Source organism: Paramormyrops kingsleyae, chromosome 24 (assembly GCF_048594095.1).
Source record: "Paramormyrops kingsleyae isolate MSU_618 chromosome 24, PKINGS_0.4, whole genome shotgun sequence".
NCBI classification, from domain to species: Eukaryota; Metazoa; Chordata; class Actinopteri; order Osteoglossiformes; family Mormyridae; genus Paramormyrops; species Paramormyrops kingsleyae.
This window is the reverse complement of record NC_132820.1, coordinates 13,668,610-13,689,802: the sequence shown is the minus strand read 5'-3', so window position 1 is coordinate 13,689,802 and position 21,193 is coordinate 13,668,610. Positions and strand designations below refer to the sequence as shown.

The 21,193-nt window shown below is 46.5% G+C and overlaps 2 protein-coding genes across 4 annotated transcripts; both read right to left on the bottom strand.

The window, feature by feature from the left end:
* Positions 1 to 1,546: 1,546 nt before the first annotated feature.
* On the bottom strand, positions 1,547 to 14,373 carry LOC111850646 (segment polarity protein dishevelled homolog DVL-2-like). Its single transcript, XM_023824766.2, has 15 exons — positions 13,912 to 14,373; positions 10,230 to 10,299; positions 8,213 to 8,358; positions 7,459 to 7,568; positions 7,245 to 7,374; positions 7,042 to 7,132; positions 5,897 to 5,966; positions 5,550 to 5,689; positions 5,384 to 5,460; positions 5,202 to 5,269; positions 4,850 to 4,984; positions 4,601 to 4,732; positions 4,332 to 4,508; positions 3,866 to 4,084; positions 1,547 to 3,663 (listed from the first exon to the last, which is right to left on the bottom strand). Exons 1-15 carry the CDS (start codon positions 14,070 to 14,072, stop codon positions 3,137 to 3,139), a joined length of 2,253 nt encoding a protein of 750 aa, XP_023680534.2. The 5' UTR covers positions 14,073 to 14,373; the 3' UTR covers positions 1,547 to 3,136.
* A 754-nt stretch (positions 14,374 to 15,127) lies between these two features.
* LOC111850613 (zona pellucida sperm-binding protein 3-like) lies at positions 15,128 to 19,195 on the bottom strand. 3 transcript variants are annotated; one of them, XM_023824663.2, is made up of 11 exons: positions 18,729 to 19,195; positions 18,284 to 18,399; positions 18,111 to 18,211; positions 17,762 to 17,939; positions 17,577 to 17,694; positions 17,413 to 17,498; positions 16,411 to 16,553; positions 16,200 to 16,346; positions 15,871 to 15,945; positions 15,544 to 15,778; positions 15,128 to 15,352 (listed from the first exon to the last, which is right to left on the bottom strand). In XM_023824663.2, exons 1-10 carry the CDS (start codon positions 19,092 to 19,094, stop codon positions 15,558 to 15,560), a joined length of 1,551 nt encoding a protein of 516 aa, XP_023680431.2. In that variant the 5' UTR covers positions 19,095 to 19,195; the 3' UTR covers positions 15,128 to 15,352; positions 15,544 to 15,557. The 3 variants fall into 3 exon arrangements, with proteins under 3 accessions (XP_023680431.2, XP_023680433.2, XP_072562854.1); XM_023824665.2 differs by having other exon boundaries at positions 16,209 to 16,346; positions 18,729 to 19,194; XM_072706753.1 differs by lacking the exon at positions 18,729 to 19,195 and adding an exon at positions 18,563 to 18,581.
* Positions 19,196 to 21,193: the final 1,998 nt, after the last annotated feature.

Below are 21,193 nucleotides of genomic sequence, written 5' to 3'. Positions count from 1 at the left end.
GTGTGGAGAAAAAAGGCTCAGCACACCAACATCAAAACCTCATCCCCACTGTAAAACATGGCAGAGGGAGCATCATGGTTTGGGGCTGCTTTGCTGCCTCAGGGTCTGGACGGATTGTTGTCATTGATGGAAAAATTAATTCTAGAGTTTATCAAGACATTTTGCAGGAAAACGTAAGACCATCAGTCCGCCAACTGAAGCACTGCAGAGGATGGGTGATGCAACAGGACAATGACCCAAAGCATACAAGTAATTCCACAAAAGAATGGCTTCAACAGCACAAAATACGCCTTCTGGAGTGGCCCAGTCAGACTCCTGACCTCAAGCCGATTGAAATGCTGTGGTGACCTTAAGAGAGTGATTCACACCAGACATCCCAAGAATATTGCTACACTGAAACAGTTTTGTGAAGAGGAGTGGTCCAAAATTACTCCAGATCGTTGTGCAGGTCAGATCTGCAACTACAGGAGACGTTTGGTTGAGGTTATTGCTGCCAAAGGAGGGTCAACCAGTTATTAAGTCCAAAGGTTCACATACTTTTTCCACCCTGCACTGTGATTGTTTACATGTTGTGTTCAATAAACACATGACAACATATAATGTTTGTGTAGTATTATTTTAAGCAGACTGTGTTTTTCTATTGTTGTGACTTAGATGAAGATCAGAGCACATTTTATGACCAATTCATGCAAAACTCCACGTAATCCCAAAGGGTTCACATACTTTTTCTTGCAACTGTATCTAAGCAAAGAGGTATGTGAGATGTCTGAAAATCACTCAGGTACATTATTACATGTGAATACAATAGGTTGTCACGCATAATATAGTCTTACAAGCAAGACTACCGTTTTCATCAAGAAATATCTCTTTCCAGCAAATTTAATTAGTTCAATTAGTATTTGTAAAAAGAAAGAAACATCGAAAAGGCATGTGATGATTTAAAATATATGGCTTGTTTACCTCAAGAGCTTCATAGAAAGACATTAAAACGACAGAGAAACTGTCCAACGAAAGAGAAGCCATCTAACACTAAAGTAGCGGGTGATGTCAGGATTTCGAATCAGCGTGTGACAGGGGGAACATGGGGGGACTGAATTTCCCGTAACACCGGCAGTCGGACCGGAAACTGTCATTGACTCTGGGCTACACTCGCGCTGCCAGACGCGGCCATGTATTTGCGGTCTCGAAATGCTCGTAAGTCGATCAGTCATGTCGACAGCGACCTGTACCTGCCTGTAGATCTAAAATCCTAAACATTGGGTCACTGAATTTGGACTCCACCCTATACAGGATGCCACACTGTTACAGGCTATTATGGAAACACCTTTGGATGGTCGAGGTAAACCTGAGAAGTGTAATTCGCAACTACATCAGTTGAAAATTTAGTCCAACATTCGGCCACATATTCTGGTTGAGGCGACGGGGCCCAGAGTCTATCCCAAATGGCACTGGACACAAGTGAGGAGACACACGCAAGCGCGCAATCACATACTGTGAAAACTTCAGAGATATCAGGTGCAATAGGGGAGCAGACACAATTGCAGGCCAGTGCAAATCCAGCACACTTTAATATATAGAAAAAAGTGACAATTCCATACAAATAAGAGGGACTTTTGAAATTGACATGATTTCTCTTCATTCATGACCTTCAAATTTGATTCACTTTATATATAATTTACATACAAAATTGTACTCAGACAAACAAAAGCCAAAAAAGGACAGGAGTGGGCATCACAGCGCTCAGAACATTCGGGAGAAGCGAGCCCACCCCCTGTGGACGCACACCATGGGGGTGAGCACATGGTGTGCAGCAGCACCAAACTACGCATTCGCACGGCCCCCTGCACGGTAACGTTGCGGTTTCCCGTGGTTACGGGAGCCGTCATCGAAGGATTCATCCGTCTTAGATGCTGTGCCATGACTTGAGGCACAGGCCTCGATGATGTGGGGCTACCAGGAAGGGGGGGGAGGAAAAATACAAAATGTCCCCAGTGAAATTAAAGGCGCAACCTCAGCTCAATAACCCTTGCCGGGCTTTGACAAGTATGACATTATTTCAGGTGTCGTCTTGAAACCCGAACCAAAAAAAATATCCCACGTCCTTCCAGAAGTGAACAGCACCTTCAACCTTTCTGTACAAGAGGGTGCAAATACAAATTCATCGTGATTTGAGGTGCAATTCTGCCATTAAAGGGGCGTTCACTGTGGCTGGGGTGCAATTCTGCCATTAAAGGGGCGTTCACTGTGGCTGGGGTGCAATTCTGCCATTAAAGGGGCGTTCACTGTGGCTGGGATGCAATTCTGCCATTAAAGGGGCGTTCACTGTGGCTGGGGTGCAATTCTGCCATTAAAGGGGCATTCACTGTGGCTGGGGTGCAATTCTGCCATTAAAGGGGCGTTCACTGTGGCTGTTTATATAGCCCGACCCCAAATGCTGCCTGAAGTATAAAACTGTCCCCCTTTAAAAAAACAAAAAAAAAAAACAAGCAGACTCAGTACCGTCCCACAGTCTAATCTGTTAAAAACAGAAAAGCTGTCATTTTAAGTCTGCCTATTTGCATTTCACCCGGACTTCCATCTTCAATTCCAGCAGCTGAGACTGATGCTTAATCTTGTCTGTCACTCTTCACTCAGATGATTGAGAGCAGAGGTAGAAAAAAAAAATCCCACCCCTCGTCAACGCAGACAGACCACCCACAGCTCCTCTGAAGCACCTCCTTCAGAATTCGGAGACGTCACACCAACCGATGGGATAATGTTCTGAAGACCAGGATGTTCTGTATCAGGATGGTCCTTAGAGTGACTAGCAAGTCTACTCATGTTCTCAGTGTGTAACCATGTTACTTAAGTGGAGGGAGGTGCAGGGAATAAGTACAGCTGCGTAACACCCACAGGTCAGTGAGGGACCGAGGAGGCGTGCTGTGATTCGCTGCCCGTGGTCATGTGATTGCCTGTAAAACAAAGGCTTGGACAGCGACAGGAAACCGCAAGACGATCCCAACTGGGTCAAGTGACGGAGAGGAAGTAGTAGCTGTTAGGGCACAGAACTGGGGTGTCCATCAAGGAAGACTGACCCCACCACCACTATGGTAATACACAGCCAGGTACACAGCCCCCCCCCCCCCCCCATCCGTCACTACATCACATCCACAAAGAATTCGCTGGGGTTGCCCATGGCCAGGTGGAAGGACTGGCGAGAGGCAGTGAGCTCGGGGGGCACGGAGCCCAGGTCACGGGTCGGAGGGGCGCCGGGCGGCCCCCCTGGGGTGCTAGTAGGAGGCAGGGTGGGGTGAGGGAGCCCAGTGGGGTGTGGAGGCAGCGGGGGGCCCATGGCCGGGTGTGGGTGCTGGGGCAACATCATGACCATCATGGGGTTGTAGGGCAGCGGGATGCCGGGGGGGTAGGGCATGTGTGGGGGTGGGGCACGGGAGTGTGACCGCTGGCTGGTGTGGCTGTGCTCACTGGGCGTGGCCAAGCCGTGGTCACGCCTCAGGCTGCTGCGGGTGGAGTACTCAGATTCGCTGCCGCTGCCCGAGCATGAGTCGGCCCCGCCCCCAACTGGTGACTTATCCTCCCGTACGCTGCCCGGGGTGCTGCCCCCTGCACTCTTGCCTCCCAGACGCCTCTCGCCCTCGCTGCGCGTTGAGCCGCTGCTTCGACTCCCTGGCAGAAAGAGGTGGACAAATGTGAGCCGGCAAACAAGACGAATGAAAGTGGCTAAATGAAACAGAACCAAAACGAAAGCAGCTAAACAAAACTGAACCAAAAATCCAGCTAAACAAAACAGAAACAAATGAAAGAGCCAGACTGAAGCAGTTAAATGAATATCTAAATAAAAGGAAAAGGGAAATGCAGATTGGCACACCTTCGCTGTGCTGGCTGCCAGTGCTTCCAGGGGCGTAGCTGTAGCTGGAGAGCTCGTGGTAGGGCGGCGGCTGGCTGGAGTAGGGGTGGGGGTACTGGTAGGGGAAGGAGTGAAGCAGGGGCCACGGTGTGGCCCCCGGGAGGGGCAGGGGGGCCAGTGTGTCCTGGTCAGATGCCCCACTGGAGCCATCGTTGTCGTTCAGGGAGAGGTTTGCCATGTCTGTGAGGGAGTGGCAGAGACAAAGATGGAGACAGAGACCCATTTAAAGACACAAAGTTTCCTAAGCTAGTCAAGGTCAAACATTTTACAGAAACCGTTGAGTCAGGGGATTTTTCCTGGGTTCTCCTGAAATCAACTTACAGCTGAATTATTCCATAATAAGCAGCATCTAAATGTGAAACAAGCTCTGTTGAATTACCCTGTATGAACATCCACGGAACATTCCCAGGGTGATGTCATCACTTACAGTTCTCGCAGTCGCTGAAGTCCCCAAAGATGTAGTAGCACTGTTCAGAGAAGGTAATCTTGTTGACGGTGTGCCTGATGAATCCGGCCTTCAGCAGGTTGCTGGCGTACTTGCGTGCCTCACGCCGGTCCTGGAAGCCCTCGATGTGGTGGTACAGCCAGTCTACCACATCTGAGCCTGCAGGTGGACAGACCCCCCCGTTTTAATCTCACCCCTGGCCATCCACCCTGGGCGGCCTGTCTCCTCCCCACCCCCGGCTGCACCCTCACCCAGGAAGGCATTAGGGATGGTGATCTTTAGCCACATGCGGTCTCGGACCTCCAAGCCCGACTCTGGGGATGCCATAGCCTTGGCCACAGACGCCATGTCTGAGTGCAGAGACAGGCTGAACTCATCAAAACCTGGAGATGCAAAGAGGGTCACTGAATTACTAAACAGACAGACAGAGATGGACTGATGGATGTGTCAGATGGTCAGTGAAACATGCATGTTCTGATGCAGGCCGGTGTAATACTCACGCTCGGTCTCCGCCACAGAGGAACTGGAGGTGATGGTGCTGAGTGAGGAGCTGCCAGGATACGGCTGGTACACCCCAGTCAGGGCCACCGAGTGGCTCACCCACACCGCGGGGTCAATTGGCCGGATTGGCTCATCTGGAAGAGGAGCGGCGACATCATCGGTACCATTCCCATAATGCATTTCACCATCTGGTTTACCGAAAGCACTACATGTTCACCTGTAAGCTCAGGGCCCAAATTCCCAAAATGCAAGGCTGCCCACTGCAAAGCAACTTCAACCCTGGACCTGGAGAATGTGTGGTGTGGTCTACACCAGTGTGTGTGTGTGTTGGGGGGAGGTGGTGGTACTCACTGCGTGGGAGTGTGAAGTAGCCTTGAGGTGTGGGGTCCCAACACTTGGCCACTGTGAGGATGATGGGCCTGGTGGAGAGGGGACAGTCCATCACTGGGGACATCACAGATAACTACTCTCTCATCACCCTGGAGAAAGACCCCCCTCTCCTACCCTCAGGCCGACAGGGGGGCCGGACTTACCCCGGCTTGTGGACGATCTCCCGCAGCACCCTGACCGCGTCGTCGTTGCTCATGTTTTCGAAGTTGATGTCGTTGACCTGGGGAGCGCAGCATGTTGCGTGAGGACAAGACAGACAGTGGTCCGGCATAGTGAACAGCAGAGCGTTACCGTGGCGATGCCCCTCACCTGCAGCAGCATGTCCCCCGGGTCGATGCGGCCATCCGCCCCCACTGCCCCGCCCTTCATGATGGAGCCGATGTAGATGCCCCCGTCGCCCCTCTCATTGCTCTGGCCCACAATGCTGATGCCCAGGAAGTTGTACTTCTCTGCTCGACAGCAGAGGGGCGCCATAGCCAATCAATAACTAATCTTATTACTTCACATAATAAACCAAAAAAGGAGCACTGATGAACACCACAATTTCTCAGGCAATAAACAAACATCACACAGTGGGAGTTATGAACAGATAAACGACACCAGAGAGGGAAGCGAGGAAGAGGATGATGATGATGGAGCGAGCTGACCACACGCACCCATGTTCAGTGTCACTGTGATGATGTTGAGGGACATGGTGGAGTCCGTGACACTACTGAAGGATGACGCCTGAAACACCAGAGAAAACGGTCATCTTCCAAAGCAGCTCCCACCCAAGGCGTAGCACACCTACTGGAGGGAGGTCCAACGTGCAGGCATTAAAGCGCTCTCTCCTCCACAATACTGACTCAGACGATTCCCCACACATCAGCGCTGTGCCATAGATTTTGTATCTGGCAACCTGGACAGTTTAGTGGCCACTGTGGGGCCGTATGGAGAGCTGTGCACCTGTGTCTCAGACCGTGTGTGTGTGTAATCAGATTCGAAAAACATGTAAAAGAATCTCTAAATGCATACTGAGATTTGTAAATGCGTACAACAGTCTGTTAATATGTATTCAGAATCCACTGTACATGCGTAGACAAATTTGCAAATGGATAAAAAGTCTAAAGTATTGTATTTCCATCGCTGTAAAGACAGAAAAGTCATCAGTTACAATTCAGGTGGAATTCTCAATTGGCTGTCTTTTTACATGTGACTTTTGCTGCACTTCTGCCCTGAGAGATCTGCAAATGCGTGTGGAGATGTGACTGTATCGATGACGTTTTTGAGGGCTGTCCCACTCGCAAGCTTTTGAGGACTTGGGTAAGGAACACAGTCAGGGTATAAACTGAGACAGAATATGTCTGGACACTGCATTTCCCCCCCTCTTTATGTCTCTATGGTAGTTTTACCCTTTAGACATGGCATAAAAATACGCATTTAAAAAAACCCAGGTAGACTTGCATTTTTATACCATTTCAACACAGTACAAAGGTACCTGTTAAATAAGGTCTTTCAGCACTGATATCTACGCTAATAATTCCTATTCAAGGGCAAACGGTTCAATCTGTAATGCACTATATTTGTTGTCGTATGATATTTCGGTTTTTAATCATAACCACTGAAACTCAAAATTTACGAATAATTTCAAATTTAGAGATTATTTCACACATTTACAAATCTGATTACTCACACACAGATTGAGATACAGGTACACAACTCTCCACACAGATTTGAAAATAATTTTGCTACAATAGCAGCCCCATAAACCACCCCCTTCCCATGACCACATTCACCCTCCCCTCTTCCCTAGGTGCAATACCCGCTCCAGCCTTGAGGGGCGCTGTTTCTTCCGCCTGCGATGCCTCTTCAGCAGGCGGGATGCCGTGCTCTGCTCTGTGGCACTGCTAAACCTGTGTTGAGGGGACGGAGCACAAAGTTTCACACCGTCGGTTCTGGATGACGATAATGACAAAGACCTCAGGAAAAATACACAGGAAGTTGATGCTTCTCTAGCACACCGACCTGCTCATGGCATCGTCCTCCTCAGAATCGCAGAAGCTAGTGGTGTCTAGCTCGCTGCTCATTAGCGTGCTGGAACTCTCATAGCCCGCTAGGTGGCGCTCTAGGCGGCTCTGCCCGTTCACGCGCTGCCCTGGTGGCGAAGGCAGACCGGTCAGCGGTGTCAAGCATGTGAGCGCTGACGCTCTAACGAACCGAGCGGTCGGCGGCGGCTCACCGTGCTGCTCCTCGCTCTCCCGCCGCCGCGGCCGCTCCCTCCGGAACGACACCACCGACTCCGTCTCTGTACGCTCATCCAGGTTCTCCATGCTGTCCGTGGCATTAGGGCTGCACAGAGGATGGCACATGGGGCTCAACGCCCATTTTGGTAGCAAAATTTGACATCTAAATTTGGTTGCCATGGCAACTATTATTTCTCCACAGAAGAGTCAATGTGACCATTACTGTCACCTACACTACCAGTAACATGGAAAGAGTATGTAACAGTGCATGTCTGACACCCTATTAACTGGTTGTGTGGTGAAGGCAGAGTCAGATTCTAGGCTGTCCTTTAACTTTAAATACACTAGTTACCCATTTCATCCCATGAAACAGAGCAATATTTAATGTCCCTTGTAGAAAGAATGCCTCGAATTTTCTCTGCTTTCATAACTGCTGGAGGTGGTTACTTTGATGAATCAAAGATACGGCATTTTCTTCCTAATAAAGGTACCTGAATGGTGAATATACTCTAAGTTTGTTAGCAAAGAATATCAGGTGTATCTTTAGTCAATGTTAAGTAACATGCAAATGTAGAAAATCTCAGTGTGTGTAAAAACCTTCAACTAGCAGTGTACATAGAAGTGGGGAACGGATCAAAGAAGCTGGCAAACACTGCAAATGGACTCAGTGAGGCGAATGGAGCCCCCAGGACGGAGGGTGTCATGGTGACAATCCAGATGGTCACATGATGGATTCCCAGGAAGACTTACTGGAAGGAGGGGGGGCGGGAATCCCCAATGCCCCCGGTCCTCTCTGCAGGTGGGGGGGGCAGAGGCGGCGGCGGGGGCGATGGCTCAGGTCGCACCTCTGCTGGGGGGGCACCCGCCTCCACAAGAGGGCCTTCGGAGGAGACCAGCTAACAGGAGAAGGTGAAGTGTGAAGGGTGGGATAGACAACTGGAACATCGTGTGTGGGGGGGGGTTCCAACTAATGATCTACAACACCCGTAACGACACACATCTAACTTTCCTTTCTCTTTTACAGATTTTTTTTTTTTTAATCTCCATATTTCTTTCACTGCCTGACTCCATGTTAGGGTTAGGGTTGGGTGTAGCAGACACCCCAGCTTAGGGATATTGATTTCAGGGAGTCATCATATTCATTTTACATATGTGTGTGTGTGTATACATACATACATACATACACACACATATATATATATATACATACACACACACACACACACACACACACACACACACACACACACACACACATACATACATACATATTATATACACACACACACACACATATACATATATATATCTAGCTGACTGGGATGGGGGAGAGTGGGAGAGACAAAGTTTGCTGCTAGAGAGTGGTGGTCAAATTTGGGGCGAGGTTGCAGTGGCAGGGTTCCCGCTGCCGCTCGTCATTGACAAAAACGGAATTCAATTTTCAAATGACGAATTTTGAATTTTTGAAAAGTCGAATTTCATTTTTCCCCAATTTTGAACCGTAGCACTCGTAGGGCCTAATCAAAACTGGCCCGGCGCCCCGGACACACGATCGTCGATCATCCATGTCAAATGAGCATGGGCCGTTCTAAAAGTAGCAAATGTTATCGATCGGTGTGGGGACATTCTAAAACGCTTAATATGAAAACGCTTGATGTGGTTTAATGTACCAAAATAGCGACCAATAATCACCAAATTTCGCCCACACATCTCTAGTCATAAAGACTTTCACCTGACAAAAAATCAAAACCGAAATACAAGGAATATGGACTTTATTTTACGTTAAGCGTTTTCCCCTCCATTGACGCCCATTATAAGGAAAAGGCTTAATGTAAAATAAAGTCCATATTCCTTGTATTTCGGTTTAGATTTTTTGTCAGGTGAAAGTGTTTATGACCAGATATACGTGTGAGAAATTTGGTGATTTTTGGTGGCTGTCTTGGTACTTTAAGTTACATTAAGCCTTTTCCTTATAATGGGCGTCAATGGAGGGGAAAACGCTTAACGTAAAATAAAGTCCATATTCCTTGTATTTCGGTTTTGATTTTTTGTGTGTGTGCGAAATTTGGTGATTATTGGTCGCTATTTTGGTACATTAAACCACATTAAGCGTTTTAGAATGTCCCTCTCAAAGGTACTATGAAACACCGGGAAAGTATTAGCTTACCATATATATAGTAATTAGAACATTATTTCCGAAATGCGTACTATTCATCATGTTTTCAGCACGCCAGCACGCAAATTTTTACACAGTATTCACGATTCTCCCAACCTTATCAAGTAGACTCGTGACTCGCCCATGCCGTTAGTTGACCAATCACAGTGTGATTGTCAGAAGAGATGTATATTCAGTGAGTTTAATGATTAATTTATTAAGAAGCAGCGAGAGAGTGACTAAAAAAAACGGATGCTGAAAAAAAAGTGAAGAATTTGATTAGTAGAAGCAAAAATACAAAGAAAAGTGAAGAATTGAAATCAAACTCCAGGGGGGACCCTGCAGTGGTAAAACTTGCCAGCTGATTGTACCATCGCTGAATAGCAGAAGGACAGACTTCCGGGACACCGCGCATCATTCCGGGTGTCAGGGAGCTGCTGTCCAATTAACTGAGACTCCCAGAACTTCCGGGAGAAGTGGGATGTCTGCAGTAGGACTGTCGATACAATCACACCAATCCCATAGTGCGATGGGATGCTTGGGGATTCAATGCATCTGCCCAACAGCCATGAGACATGGTCCCCCCCCCCCAGCTGCCACATGTGAACTCACCCATGACACCACCCGTCCATTGAAACACGGCAGTTTGGCGCTGTCGTCAGAGATCTCCTCTTTCACAACCCTGCAGACACACAAGAGTGAAGAGAAGTGCACCATCATACATTGGTGGGGAGTAGTGGTGTGATGGTTCTGAAACTGAGACCAAAGCCCCAAAACAGACATTCACGGTCTCGTTCACGATCTCCACACCCACCAACACCAACCTCCTGCCACGACCGCAGCTGCAGCCTGTTGAGCTCTCGTTACACAACTTCTGGCACAAAACTCATTTTTCATTTCACAATTAACACAGCAACACATGTAAAACACAAAATTATTATTCTACTTAAAATCGGGGCAAGCTGTATGTTTTGTAAAATTTTACACATTACGCCTATTTTATTGTTGTCCAACTGCGTGTGTCACATAACTTTTGGTCCAATCATGATTGAGTGATGGAGCCTGTGGGAAGCGCTAGGCTAGTTTCATTAGCTCAAGATGGATAATAACCTTGAGATTGCAGAGCACCCCAGCACAATCAAGTCAGCGGTGTGGGAACATTTTGGTTATCCTGTGGAGCGTAAGGAATGCAGTCATGTTGTTTTCTGCGTTTCTAAGTGGTCTTCAGAAAAAAAAATGTCTTTTTTTTTTTTACGTAGTTATTTCATGTGAACTGAGGTTAATCTAAACAAAAGAAGACTAAAGCACATGTCAGTGTTCCAAATTTTTTTCCAAAAGGTCTGAGCTAAACCGTAGATCTGGAAAATCGTTACATCTCTAGTGCTGAGAATAAGGACACCTGAAATCCCCCGGGTCATAGTGCCCCCCAGCACACGGGAGCCATGAGTAACAGCAAGCCACCCACTAGACACAAAATACAATGGAAAATCAGCACTCTACACTCCCTCGCACACCTTGTGTTTTGTCTACACGTTTATCTCGTTATCTTATTATGCCACAGAATTTGCCGTGGCTTGCCTGCCCCGCGAAACTCGAGCTCAGAAACCAGCATCTGCATTACAGGAAAGGGCGGCTGCCCATCGACGTGAAGAACGGAGACCCCTCTCGGTGACTCCAGCCCTTCAGCGCTCACGACAAAGACGTTAATTACACCGTAATTACAGCAGCGGGTTATTTTCGACGACTATATGCACTCACTTAAAAGCCTGCAAGTCCGCGCTATTCGGCATGTCTGAGCTCTTTTGAAAGGTTTACTAGTGTTTCACTGCGGGGCAAAACAAACAGGATTTATAGTTTAAAAAAAAAAAAAAAAAAAAACAGCCACTTCAGTCACCAATTCAGACTCGTATGTCAGGGCCAGATCAGTTCTGGCGTTGTGATTCGTTGTAGGAGACATGGGTTGGCAGGAACGGAACTGTTAGCTCCATAAATCCTCCCATCTCCTGGGTGCAAGACACACAGTGAGAGGAACATGCGCCACATGCATAAACACTTTCCCTCGGGCCCCATGGACGGCTTCGGGAGGAGAGCTGGACCCCATGAACGTCTGGACCCCAACCGGCAAACAGCACCAACAGCCAAAGTGATTTTAGCCTCGACTGAATGAATGGAGGCTTTGAGTACAGTCAGGGAAACGGGTTTAACTAAAACGCTGGAGAGGCACCAAAACAAAAGGCAGACGAAGCGAACGAGCAGGCCCATCCCCTGACTGCACCCCATGCCACAATAGCCACGCCCACCGGCGATTTTCATTCCACGGACGATTAGAGACTCGTGACATATTATGGCGGGTGCAAATGACCGGCTCAACTGTCGGGGTAATGTATCGAATGCTTCGGAAACCTACAGGAGGTCCAGACGACGAAACTCGATACGCAGCGTGGCGGTCCAGAGACCCCCCCCCCCCCACCCCCGAACAGCTGCAGCCGTTGACGTCACCCGAGGAAACCCAATGGCAGCTTTAAGCTCGTTAGCACGTCCTACACGACACGCTGCTTCCTAGTCACGCTCGCCAGGAGAGAGTGTAAAGGTAAAGTCCCAGTAAGCTGGGAACCCTCAGGCCATCCCTACATAACGTCCACATTTTCCCAACACAAAGAAAACGAGGAGTCTCACCTTGAGCCTGTTTACCGGCTACGTTTGGATGCTCACTGACCTGTGCACTACAGCATTTCTGAGGAATACCTCAGTCCGCATCATGGGGAGTGAGGGGCAGCATTTGGGGTTTGTGTGTCTGGAGGGAAGCCGGGCAGCTGGAAGCAGTAAGCCAGCTGGGAAAGCCTGAGCCAACCCCAGACCTCATTACCATAGCGCCAAACCGTATGTTCTCACAAAGATCTGGTCATAAAACAAAGCTAGTAAATGCTGCAGGTTTAAGGAGAAGGTCTGGCTTTGGGAATCATTCTTCCTCTCTTACAGCATCAAGTCTCTTAAACTTTTGCCAAGGTCCTCGGGGGGGGGGCTTTCAGAGGACCTCTGTCTGCTCATCAGCTGATGCGCAATTTTAGAGCAACATCAACCTGCTTCAGATTAATTCCAGCAACAGGCAGCGCGCTGGATGCCTCAGGAGCAGGAAAGGACCCCACAGGAGACCCTGCTGGAGATGTGCTACCAGAGAAAGAGTCTCGCCCCGCTAAACCTGGCACCGCCATTCAGCACACACACACACAAACAATGGCGCTGTGTGCTAAATGGATTTTACTGTCCTGGATGCTTAAGAGAGCAGCCTGGTATTTAAATGAGTAAACCTAAAATAGAGGGCAGAGGAGGGTTCATTTCCACTCTGCATACATACTTTTATACTTCGAATTTCAAATATTTAAGCATTTTAGATTATGTAAATTCTTTTTACCTATTTAGTTAAAATCTTTCGCAACCTTACATTTGACACGATGAGAAAAAATATGACGTAGAAATTACGTAAATAATATTACATAGAAGAGATGCGCCTACGTGTTGGAAAATTGTATTTTTAGAATGATGAAACGAGTTACTTCAGCCAATCACAAAATATGCTAGACTAGTGCATTGGCTGAATTTATGTAAAACTGATCGGCCGTATTTTATGCTAAACGACAGATACCTAGCAGCAATGAGCATGAAAACACTATAGGTCATAAATCGTATCACGTGGATTCAGTCACATGGTACAGTTAATCAATACAGAAGATTTAGTCAAATCAAGATATTTACAGAAATGTATTATGTGGTTAAATAAATTATTCAAAATAATATAAACACGTTTATCTCTGCAGATTGTTACTTTCCGGCTTTTTTCTATAACATCTTCATTCAAAAGTATATGAACTCCAAAGAATAAGCATTAGTGTAACATGTGCTTCGGGGGAAAAGTACTTAACATTTTATATGAATTTTAATAACCAAAGACACTTTTCATGCATACTTTTTGCATACATAAATATGTCATTCTTTCCACTTCACTATTATAACTGCTCATACACTGCAAATGCAAGCAAATAAAACAGTTAAATGTGGATATACATTGGGCCAGTTAGAGAATGCTATAGTTATTTTTCCATTTTAAAACGTTTCTCAAAACTGCTGTTACGTTACTGACGCTGCAAACCCCTGAAAGTAACAAGTATTTAAGTTTAAAAATCTGTGGCAATCGCAAAAAAAGTTGTAATGTCAGTGTTGAAAGGGCCACTTTTCGGGCAGTACCTCCAGGCGCCCCCTGGTCATCAGCAGAGAATCCGCCGTATGCGAGACTCACCCGAAATCCTGGTCCATGGATTTGAAGAAGAATTTGTAGCTGGGCTTGTTCAGGACCTGCTTGAAATCCAGCAGCGTGATTTCCTCTGCCGCGACGGGGATTTTCACCAAGTACGGCGTCTCCTCTTCGTCTATATGGTAGATTATTTTGGTTTCCGCCATTTCGCCCTGCTCCGCTTCTCTGTCCCACGACCAAACGAGGAGGAGGAGGGGGGATTGCAATCGAGATACCGAGCTTGTTCCAGCCAGATAGCGACCGAGTTTAAAAGGTTAAACTGTTCTCGGTTTCCATATAATCGTCTGTCTTATTCCCCCTTTGCTGAAGGAGCTGCTCCTTACAGAGGTATGCATTCACCCAAACGGTGTAAGTTTCTTCCCTAGCTCCTTGCTCTTGCCAGGGGAAAAGGGGGGGGTCCAAAAGTTTCTCCAGCGCGAGCCAACGCGGCGTATGACGTCACGAGAGCGCGCCCCCACCCCCACAGACGCCCCCTCCTCCTTTCCCCCTATTTCGTGATGTCTGCCCTTCACCTTAAACCATCGCGAACCCCAATAACTCGCTGCACCTTGCCCCGTTTCACCGCGACGTAACGATGAACCAAAATCCATGGCTTCCCGTAATGTTGTCATTAATTGCGGCGTCACGTGGTCTGTCTACCTTCAACCACTTAACTAGAAAATGAGCGTTTAATTCCTCAATGCATCTAGCTCACAGTCACACATGTTGCTGCTAAATTTGTTTGCCAAAGAGTGAGACCATCGTGTAGTATTTCACTGTATTAATGCATTTATTTTAAGTAAGTGCTGATTAATTCAAACTGAGAAAAGTTTGTGCATTATAGGAATTCAGGGGTGGTGTAGAATCTTAGCACGGGCTCAGTCCAGAGACCTAATTGGCCCCAGTCAGAGTTAGAAAGTTAAGGTCCAGAAACTACAAACCCAGAACATGGTTATGCCTCAACCAGTCAGCTGAGTACTGTGACTGGGAATCTTTATACTGAACTGGTTGGTTGAGACAAAACCCTCAGTCTAGATTTGTACTTTCTGCACCTGAACTTTCCACCTCTGGCCCAGGGTCATCATATAGACTTCTGACTCTGATGTTAAGATGACTGTAGTACTATGAAGGCTTTGAGAAACACAAAATTAAGCTGCCCCAATGTCTTGGACTCAGTCTCCTTTCAGAAAACATCTAGACAAGAGACCAAACTGACACCCGGTTAAATACTCAATTCTTTACTCCTGAAGAAAAGACAGAATAAAAATATATAATCCATTTCTCTGCTCATCCAGAGTAGGTGGTGACCGCAGGGACAGTAGGGCAGACTTTCACTTCCTAGCACAGGGAATGCTGGGTGGCATAACTGGGACCATGCTGGGAGGACCGCTGAGTGGAGGGGGGGTGGGGCGGCTTCCACAAGATGACTAAGCCAGTGGCCATGGAGCTGGTGTTGGAGGAGATACATAAATTGTTAAAAGAGTCTAGTTACAGAAAATGAAGATTCTGTCCACTAGGACATTCTAGCTCCAAGTCTAGTGACGAACTTCTATAATTCACAAAATAAAAACACACACACACACACACACACACACACACACACACACACACACACACACACACACGAGATTGAAGTACCTTCCTGGACAGCTTCATGGTTGTGATGCAGGCCTCTGTGCCAGGGTGCCATCCTGATGAAATGGTGGGACAGGATGGATGAAGTCTTTCCTTCTAAGAACTTCAGGCTTAGAAGAAAGTTCACCCAACAGAACCAAAGAGCTGGTTAATCCAACATCTGCTTGAGGCTGAAGGACTATGGAGGTGCCATTTCGTTCATGTTGTGTTATTGGGCCAACTGCGGTTTCCTTCTCTTCTGAAAGGAGGAATTCAATATTAATGAGAGAGATTTTGATGAAAGACCACCCATTCTGCAGTTTTAGCAACAAAGCAGCCCACAGTTCTCACCAGCCATTTTGTTTGGCAGACCACCATCTTCTGCAAGGTCCAGGATAGAGTGTGAACTACCATCCTTCTGCCAGTCTGGAAGATGTTTCAAGAACCTCAGTGGACACAGCAATGAGGTGGACCTATTCACCCAGACTTCTTGGTATTGAAATGCCAGACCAAGAAGGGTTCATCTATGTCAGACCCCATTTGTCTAGGAACATCAGTTAACCACTGATGTGTAATCAGTTCGAGCCAAAGCAAGATATTTGATGAACATTTAAAGGCTCTCACCGTAAAAATTAGAATTCAGCTTAAGACACAGTTATTGCAGAAGTGTAGAAATGTGCCAAATAAACCTCTTATGGAATCCTTTACAGGTCTCCAGTAAGCTCCAGATGGCTGTGCTGGAACCAGCATGCCTGGGAACAAGGGGTTGTCAACACCGTTGTTTGGAAGGATGATCGCAGGCCCCACGCTTATCTCCATTTCCCATCCTAAAGGGGAGAGAGAAGCAGCTGTAATTGAAGTACAGAATGGACCATACGACAGCACCCATACCTCTCGGAGTGCCCACGCCATTGCGGGAGATGCTAGCCGGCCACTGGCGGCTGCCAGGGCCAGTGGACCAAATGGGCCGGCCAGACCTGTGGTACGAGTCACAGCCACTGCATACCCAGTCATTCCCATCTGCAGATCTCCAACTGGGAATAGAAACATGACATCAATATACATCTTGGCTCATACATGCATCTACAAAGTCCAGCACTTTTCCACTGGCGTACAGGAACCAAGCCAGCCACACTCGACCAGTACTGGGGAGAGACTAGTTATAGTGCGGTTCCAGCTTGGGTAGGTCACACCAGGGCCACCGCGACACAATCATCACTGGCATATATTACATTGGAAAGCCACCAATTCACCGTAAGGCTCAGTTCTAAGTGACAGTAGAAAAGCACCACAATTCAGTAGCTAATTTAAAAAAAAAGGTACAATTGACAGGACTGACCAACGCAATGCGACCTCAATGCTGTAATAAGTACAGTTAAATGGTGTGAGAACTAGTGTGCACACCTAGTCCGATCTGTTATATAAACTAAATTATAAGCTTACGTATTAGTTACATTATGAATGTACTTTACGTGGCTTAGACAAAAAAAAAAAAAAAAAAAGTTGAACTGAACACGTTAAGTTTTACGCATGTTCAACAATTTGCGAACTGTCCTGCAGTAGAAAAACAAGATCATGGGCAAATTTTTGAAAAAGATAAATTTCAGGATCAACGAGATTCGAGTCATTGGCAAGAGCCTATTAGTAGTAGGTGTTAATCAATAGTGTGCCCTGTGATAATTACCTAATGAGAGGTGTGCTGTGGCAGGAAACAGGGTTGGGAAACATTGAGTTATTGTATATTCCAACATTCCTTGCACTGATATTTATCAACCACACATAGTATACAGACTGTATAGACCATTGTCTTATGCAGTAAATGCACAGACAACAGACAGAATTCCCTGCGTGCTAACATACTTGGCTAATAAACCTGATTGAGAATGATCTAACCTTCCATCCACAAAGGAACAAGCCCGTCGTTTGGCATCCATAGTCTCCCCACTGACTGTGGCCACCACGTGACATGTGATGTACATCTGTGTGTCAAAAGCAATAAGGCAGCATCAAGAATGGGAACCAGCAGCTACTGATGGGAAATCAAAAACCAGACCAACCGTATTTGCCGGTTGCCGAGGAAACACAAAGGTCTCCAGCAAAAGCTGCAGCGTGGTCTGCTGGACTCTGGGCAGAATCATGGAGCTGGACCCAGTCAGCATAGTGTCAATCAGGCACCTACAAAGGAGCAGAACATCAGCAGCTGCAGCTCTGGCTTTACAATCATTCATAAGGATTTGCTCACCCATTGTTCTCGAGAAATGAGTATCTCGGGCGAGAACTCTGATATGGGTGTAGAGTAGCAACGCAGCTGTCTACAAACAGGGTGAGGGGAAGGCGACTGTCTGATCGGACAGAGGCTTGGATGTATAGGAAATCCCCCAGGAAGTAGAAAGGAGAAGCTCGGTCAGTTCGCCAGTCACCTGGAGACACAAGTTGAACAATTAAATCTCCAGTTTCAAATTCGGAGGAAGACATGGAAATTCTGCTATGGTTGCCGGGGATACAACAAATAGCAATGCAAAAGGTATGGAGTCCCAGTTAACAAGGCCCCACCCATCTACCCCCATCCACTATTTACATTATATTCTTACTAGACATGAGTTTCAGGGAGAAATCCAGCAAATCCCCAGGCGGAGCTGAGGCGATGGGCATCCACGTTGGTTTAAGGATACTACTTTCCACACGGAATCTCCTAAGAGGGACGGCAAGTCAAACCTCAATTTTGTTATTGTATCACGCAGCATCACACACCAGCGCGACTTACCGTGTATAACGGCACTCAATCGGAATAGCAACGCCTTTCATCCGCACGACGCCGATTGGAGATGGTTTCGGTGAATAGACGAGAAGGTTTGCATAAATCAATGAATCCTCTATGACCTAAGGAGAGGAAAATAAAAATGAATACTAATTATATTGTTGTAGAGCAGTATTTGGTCGAGAGGTCTGTTCTAGACATTAATGCGCAGTTCGTGAATAGAGTACACACTGAATACCTAGGAGTCAATTTATTAATAGAATAAGCTAAAGAAGCGCTCCATACATCAATTTAATACGTGGGTACAACATTGCAGTTTCCTAATCATCTGTGCAGATAACTCCCCCCCCCCCCCCGATATTTCAAAAACAGCCGCGCAATTCATGCGTCAGCACGCGGTGTATACCATTGCACTGAAACACCAAGAGCAGGTTACCATTCAAATACAAACCAATCTGTGGGTGCCGCAGTCCTTTAGGTCAGCGATTATGGTATACGCGGATGGTCCAGAAGCCTTAGCCTTGCACGATTCCTTAACGCCAGGATCCGCTCCTAATCTTAGATCGGCCCCCTTGATAGGGGTACCTATGTTATAAAGATCGGCTTTCACCGCAATCTCCAGCTCAGACTCACGGCATTTGACGCTGACAGTCTTTAGCAAATTGGGAGATGCATAGTTACTTCCTAGCCGATGAGACTTTCGGTGTTCATTCGTAGGAGCGCTGCTTAGTTCTGGCACAACGTAGTAGCAGTCAGTTACTAAAGAAATTATCAACAGGTCAGCGATCAGACTCCGTATTACTTCCACGATCCCCATGAGTGCCTACAACGCTTAACTGTGCCAGCTCGGGTCAGTAAGGTCGATGTTACCCCTCTGACAGCCACCAAGCAACGGCTAGTAGGGTCCCATGCACAGACTAAGTAAGAAATGCACACCAGAGTTTAATTTACACACTGATTACACTGACTGTTCTAAGCATATCAGTATAGATCACCACTCACAACCCCGGCTGTCATCGCCAAACATGTGCGCGGAGTTTCAGTATAAAATTTGTCAGGAAAAAATACGTAAAATGATTTAAAACATTGTCGTTTCAAGTTGGCCTAGTATCGTTGTTATGACACTTACATGGCAAAACGTAATACTCAAAGTTATGGAACAGGATTTTCGCCTCATGATGGTGCAGTTGACAAATCTGCAGCAACTGTGTGATCATGTCAACACGGTCCAAAGTCTCTGAGGAATGTTTCAAGCCCCTTGTTGAATCTACGGCAAGGACAATTGGGCCAGTTCTGAAGGCAAAATGGGATTCAACCCAGTACTAGCGAGGTGTACCTAATAAAGTGGCCAGTGAGTGTATTTATTTTAAAACAAACTATATGATTTTTGTGACCTGCCAAGTCACCAAGAATTAAACGTGGCTTTAGTGTACTGAGATTCGTATGAATCACATCTACATTTCTGATAGTATTTAAAATTTTTGCAAGGTTTCTTTTTTAAAGACTACACTATGTGAAAAGATATATGATATGTAGTGTTTTTCTAATGCAAGTGTAACCATATTCAAAAATAACTGTTTAATTTGTGACCAATACTGCAGAGTCATTTCCATGCTATTCAAAACTTGTATTTCAGCTAATGACTGTGACTCTGCCTGCCGTCAGATACCTGTAAAAGTTTCATAAAGGTGTGTTTTCACGTAGGTTTGCTGTCCTCATACTCTAGCCAGACCCTCTGTTAACCAAGCGCACCCTCACTGTGTCTTACAAATGCCAGTTAACCTTGCAGTGTGCATATTTACTATGGGTACTATCGTTAACACTGAGATAATGTACCTATAGTTTTCCACTAGGGGGAGCCCTATTCCAACATCTTACATAAACCCTCCAAAAACTGCGAATCCGTTTCTACGCTAGTGGTCTGATATAAATGCAGATGTAAAATGTTTATATGTTAATGTGTCCACTCTCCCAGCCGTCATCCTCATTATCCCCACGTCTCGACCCATGGCAGAATAGACACTGCTCAGTCGAGCTGCTTGGTGCTGTTCGTCGAGTCCATGAAGACCCTGGTGGACTCTTTGGGTGTGGAGCAGCTATAGTTCCATCCATCCAGCCATCCATCCACCCATCCATTAACTGAATATTGAAAATCTCAATTAAAAACTGAATTGAAAATCTGACTCCAGCCAGTTGACTAAAGTTGCCTGCTCTGCCATCCATCCATGTTCTACCCGCTTATCCTGATATGAGATTAGTCTTCACTGTCCTGTTCTGTGTGCCACGGGAAGAGGCAGAAGCTGATCACCAGCAACATCAACCACACCCTCAAGATGAAGAAGGTGAAGGTTAGTGACACGTGCATGAGAAGGGGGGGGGGGGGGGCTGGGAGGTGTGTAGGCTGTTCTTCACTCCCACCCCCCGCCTCTTTACTACCTCCAGTGCCAGGAGTTCATCCCGTTCGGTTTCGCTGGCAGGGAGGGAGCTGCACTTCCGCACTTCTCCGTGGAGAAGGAGGTGGGCCTGAGTGATAACAGCATGCCCCCCCCCCCCCCCAGCATCTCACTCAAAGATTTAATTTAAATTCAATTTAAGATATGCAAGTAAAGTTGAATAAAGTACATCTTATCCGATCCCATCTTAAATAACAGAGCTTGTGGCAAGTGCCATCATCAGCATCATCATCATCATCATCATCATCGTCGTCGTCTTCTCATCAGTTGTTTTCTTCATTTCGTATGTAAAATGTAACGAGAAGGTTTTATAACCACTTATAAAACTTAACTATATTAAGTGAAATTGTAGTGGTAGTTATCATATAATTAGCTTTGTAGCAAATGAGTATTGATAGTGATTATTATCAGTGGTGGAATGTAACAAAGTATTTGTACTTTGTTACTGTACTTAAGTACATTT

What these genes read in the sequence shown, in the direction of transcription:
- LOC111850613 (XM_023824663.2), bottom strand. Translation starts at nt 19,094, where the DNA reads ATGGGGATCGTGGAAGTAATACGGAGTCTGATCGCTGACCTGTTGATA. An exon ending in CTCCCTGAAACTCATGTCTA is followed by an intron (nt 17,940 to 18,110) that starts GTAAGAATATAA and finishes TTGTGTCTCCAG; the next exon opens with GTGACTGGCGAACTGACCGA. An exon ending in TTCCATAAGAGGTTTATTTG is followed by an intron (nt 15,946 to 16,199) that starts GCACATTTCTAC and finishes AACATCTTCCAG; the next exon opens with ACTGGCAGAAGGATGGTAGT.
- LOC111850646 (XM_023824766.2), bottom strand. Translation starts at nt 14,072, where the DNA reads ATGGCGGAAACCAAAATAATCTACCATATAGACGAAGAGGAGACGCCG. An exon ending in ATGGACGGGTGGTGTCATGG is followed by an intron (nt 8,359 to 10,229) that starts GTGAGTTCACAT and finishes TTCTCCTGTTAG; the next exon opens with CTGGTCTCCTCCGAAGGCCC. An exon ending in GAGGACGATGCCATGAGCAG is followed by an intron (nt 7,133 to 7,244) that starts GTCGGTGTGCTA and finishes CCCTCAACACAG; the next exon opens with GTTTAGCAGTGCCACAGAGC.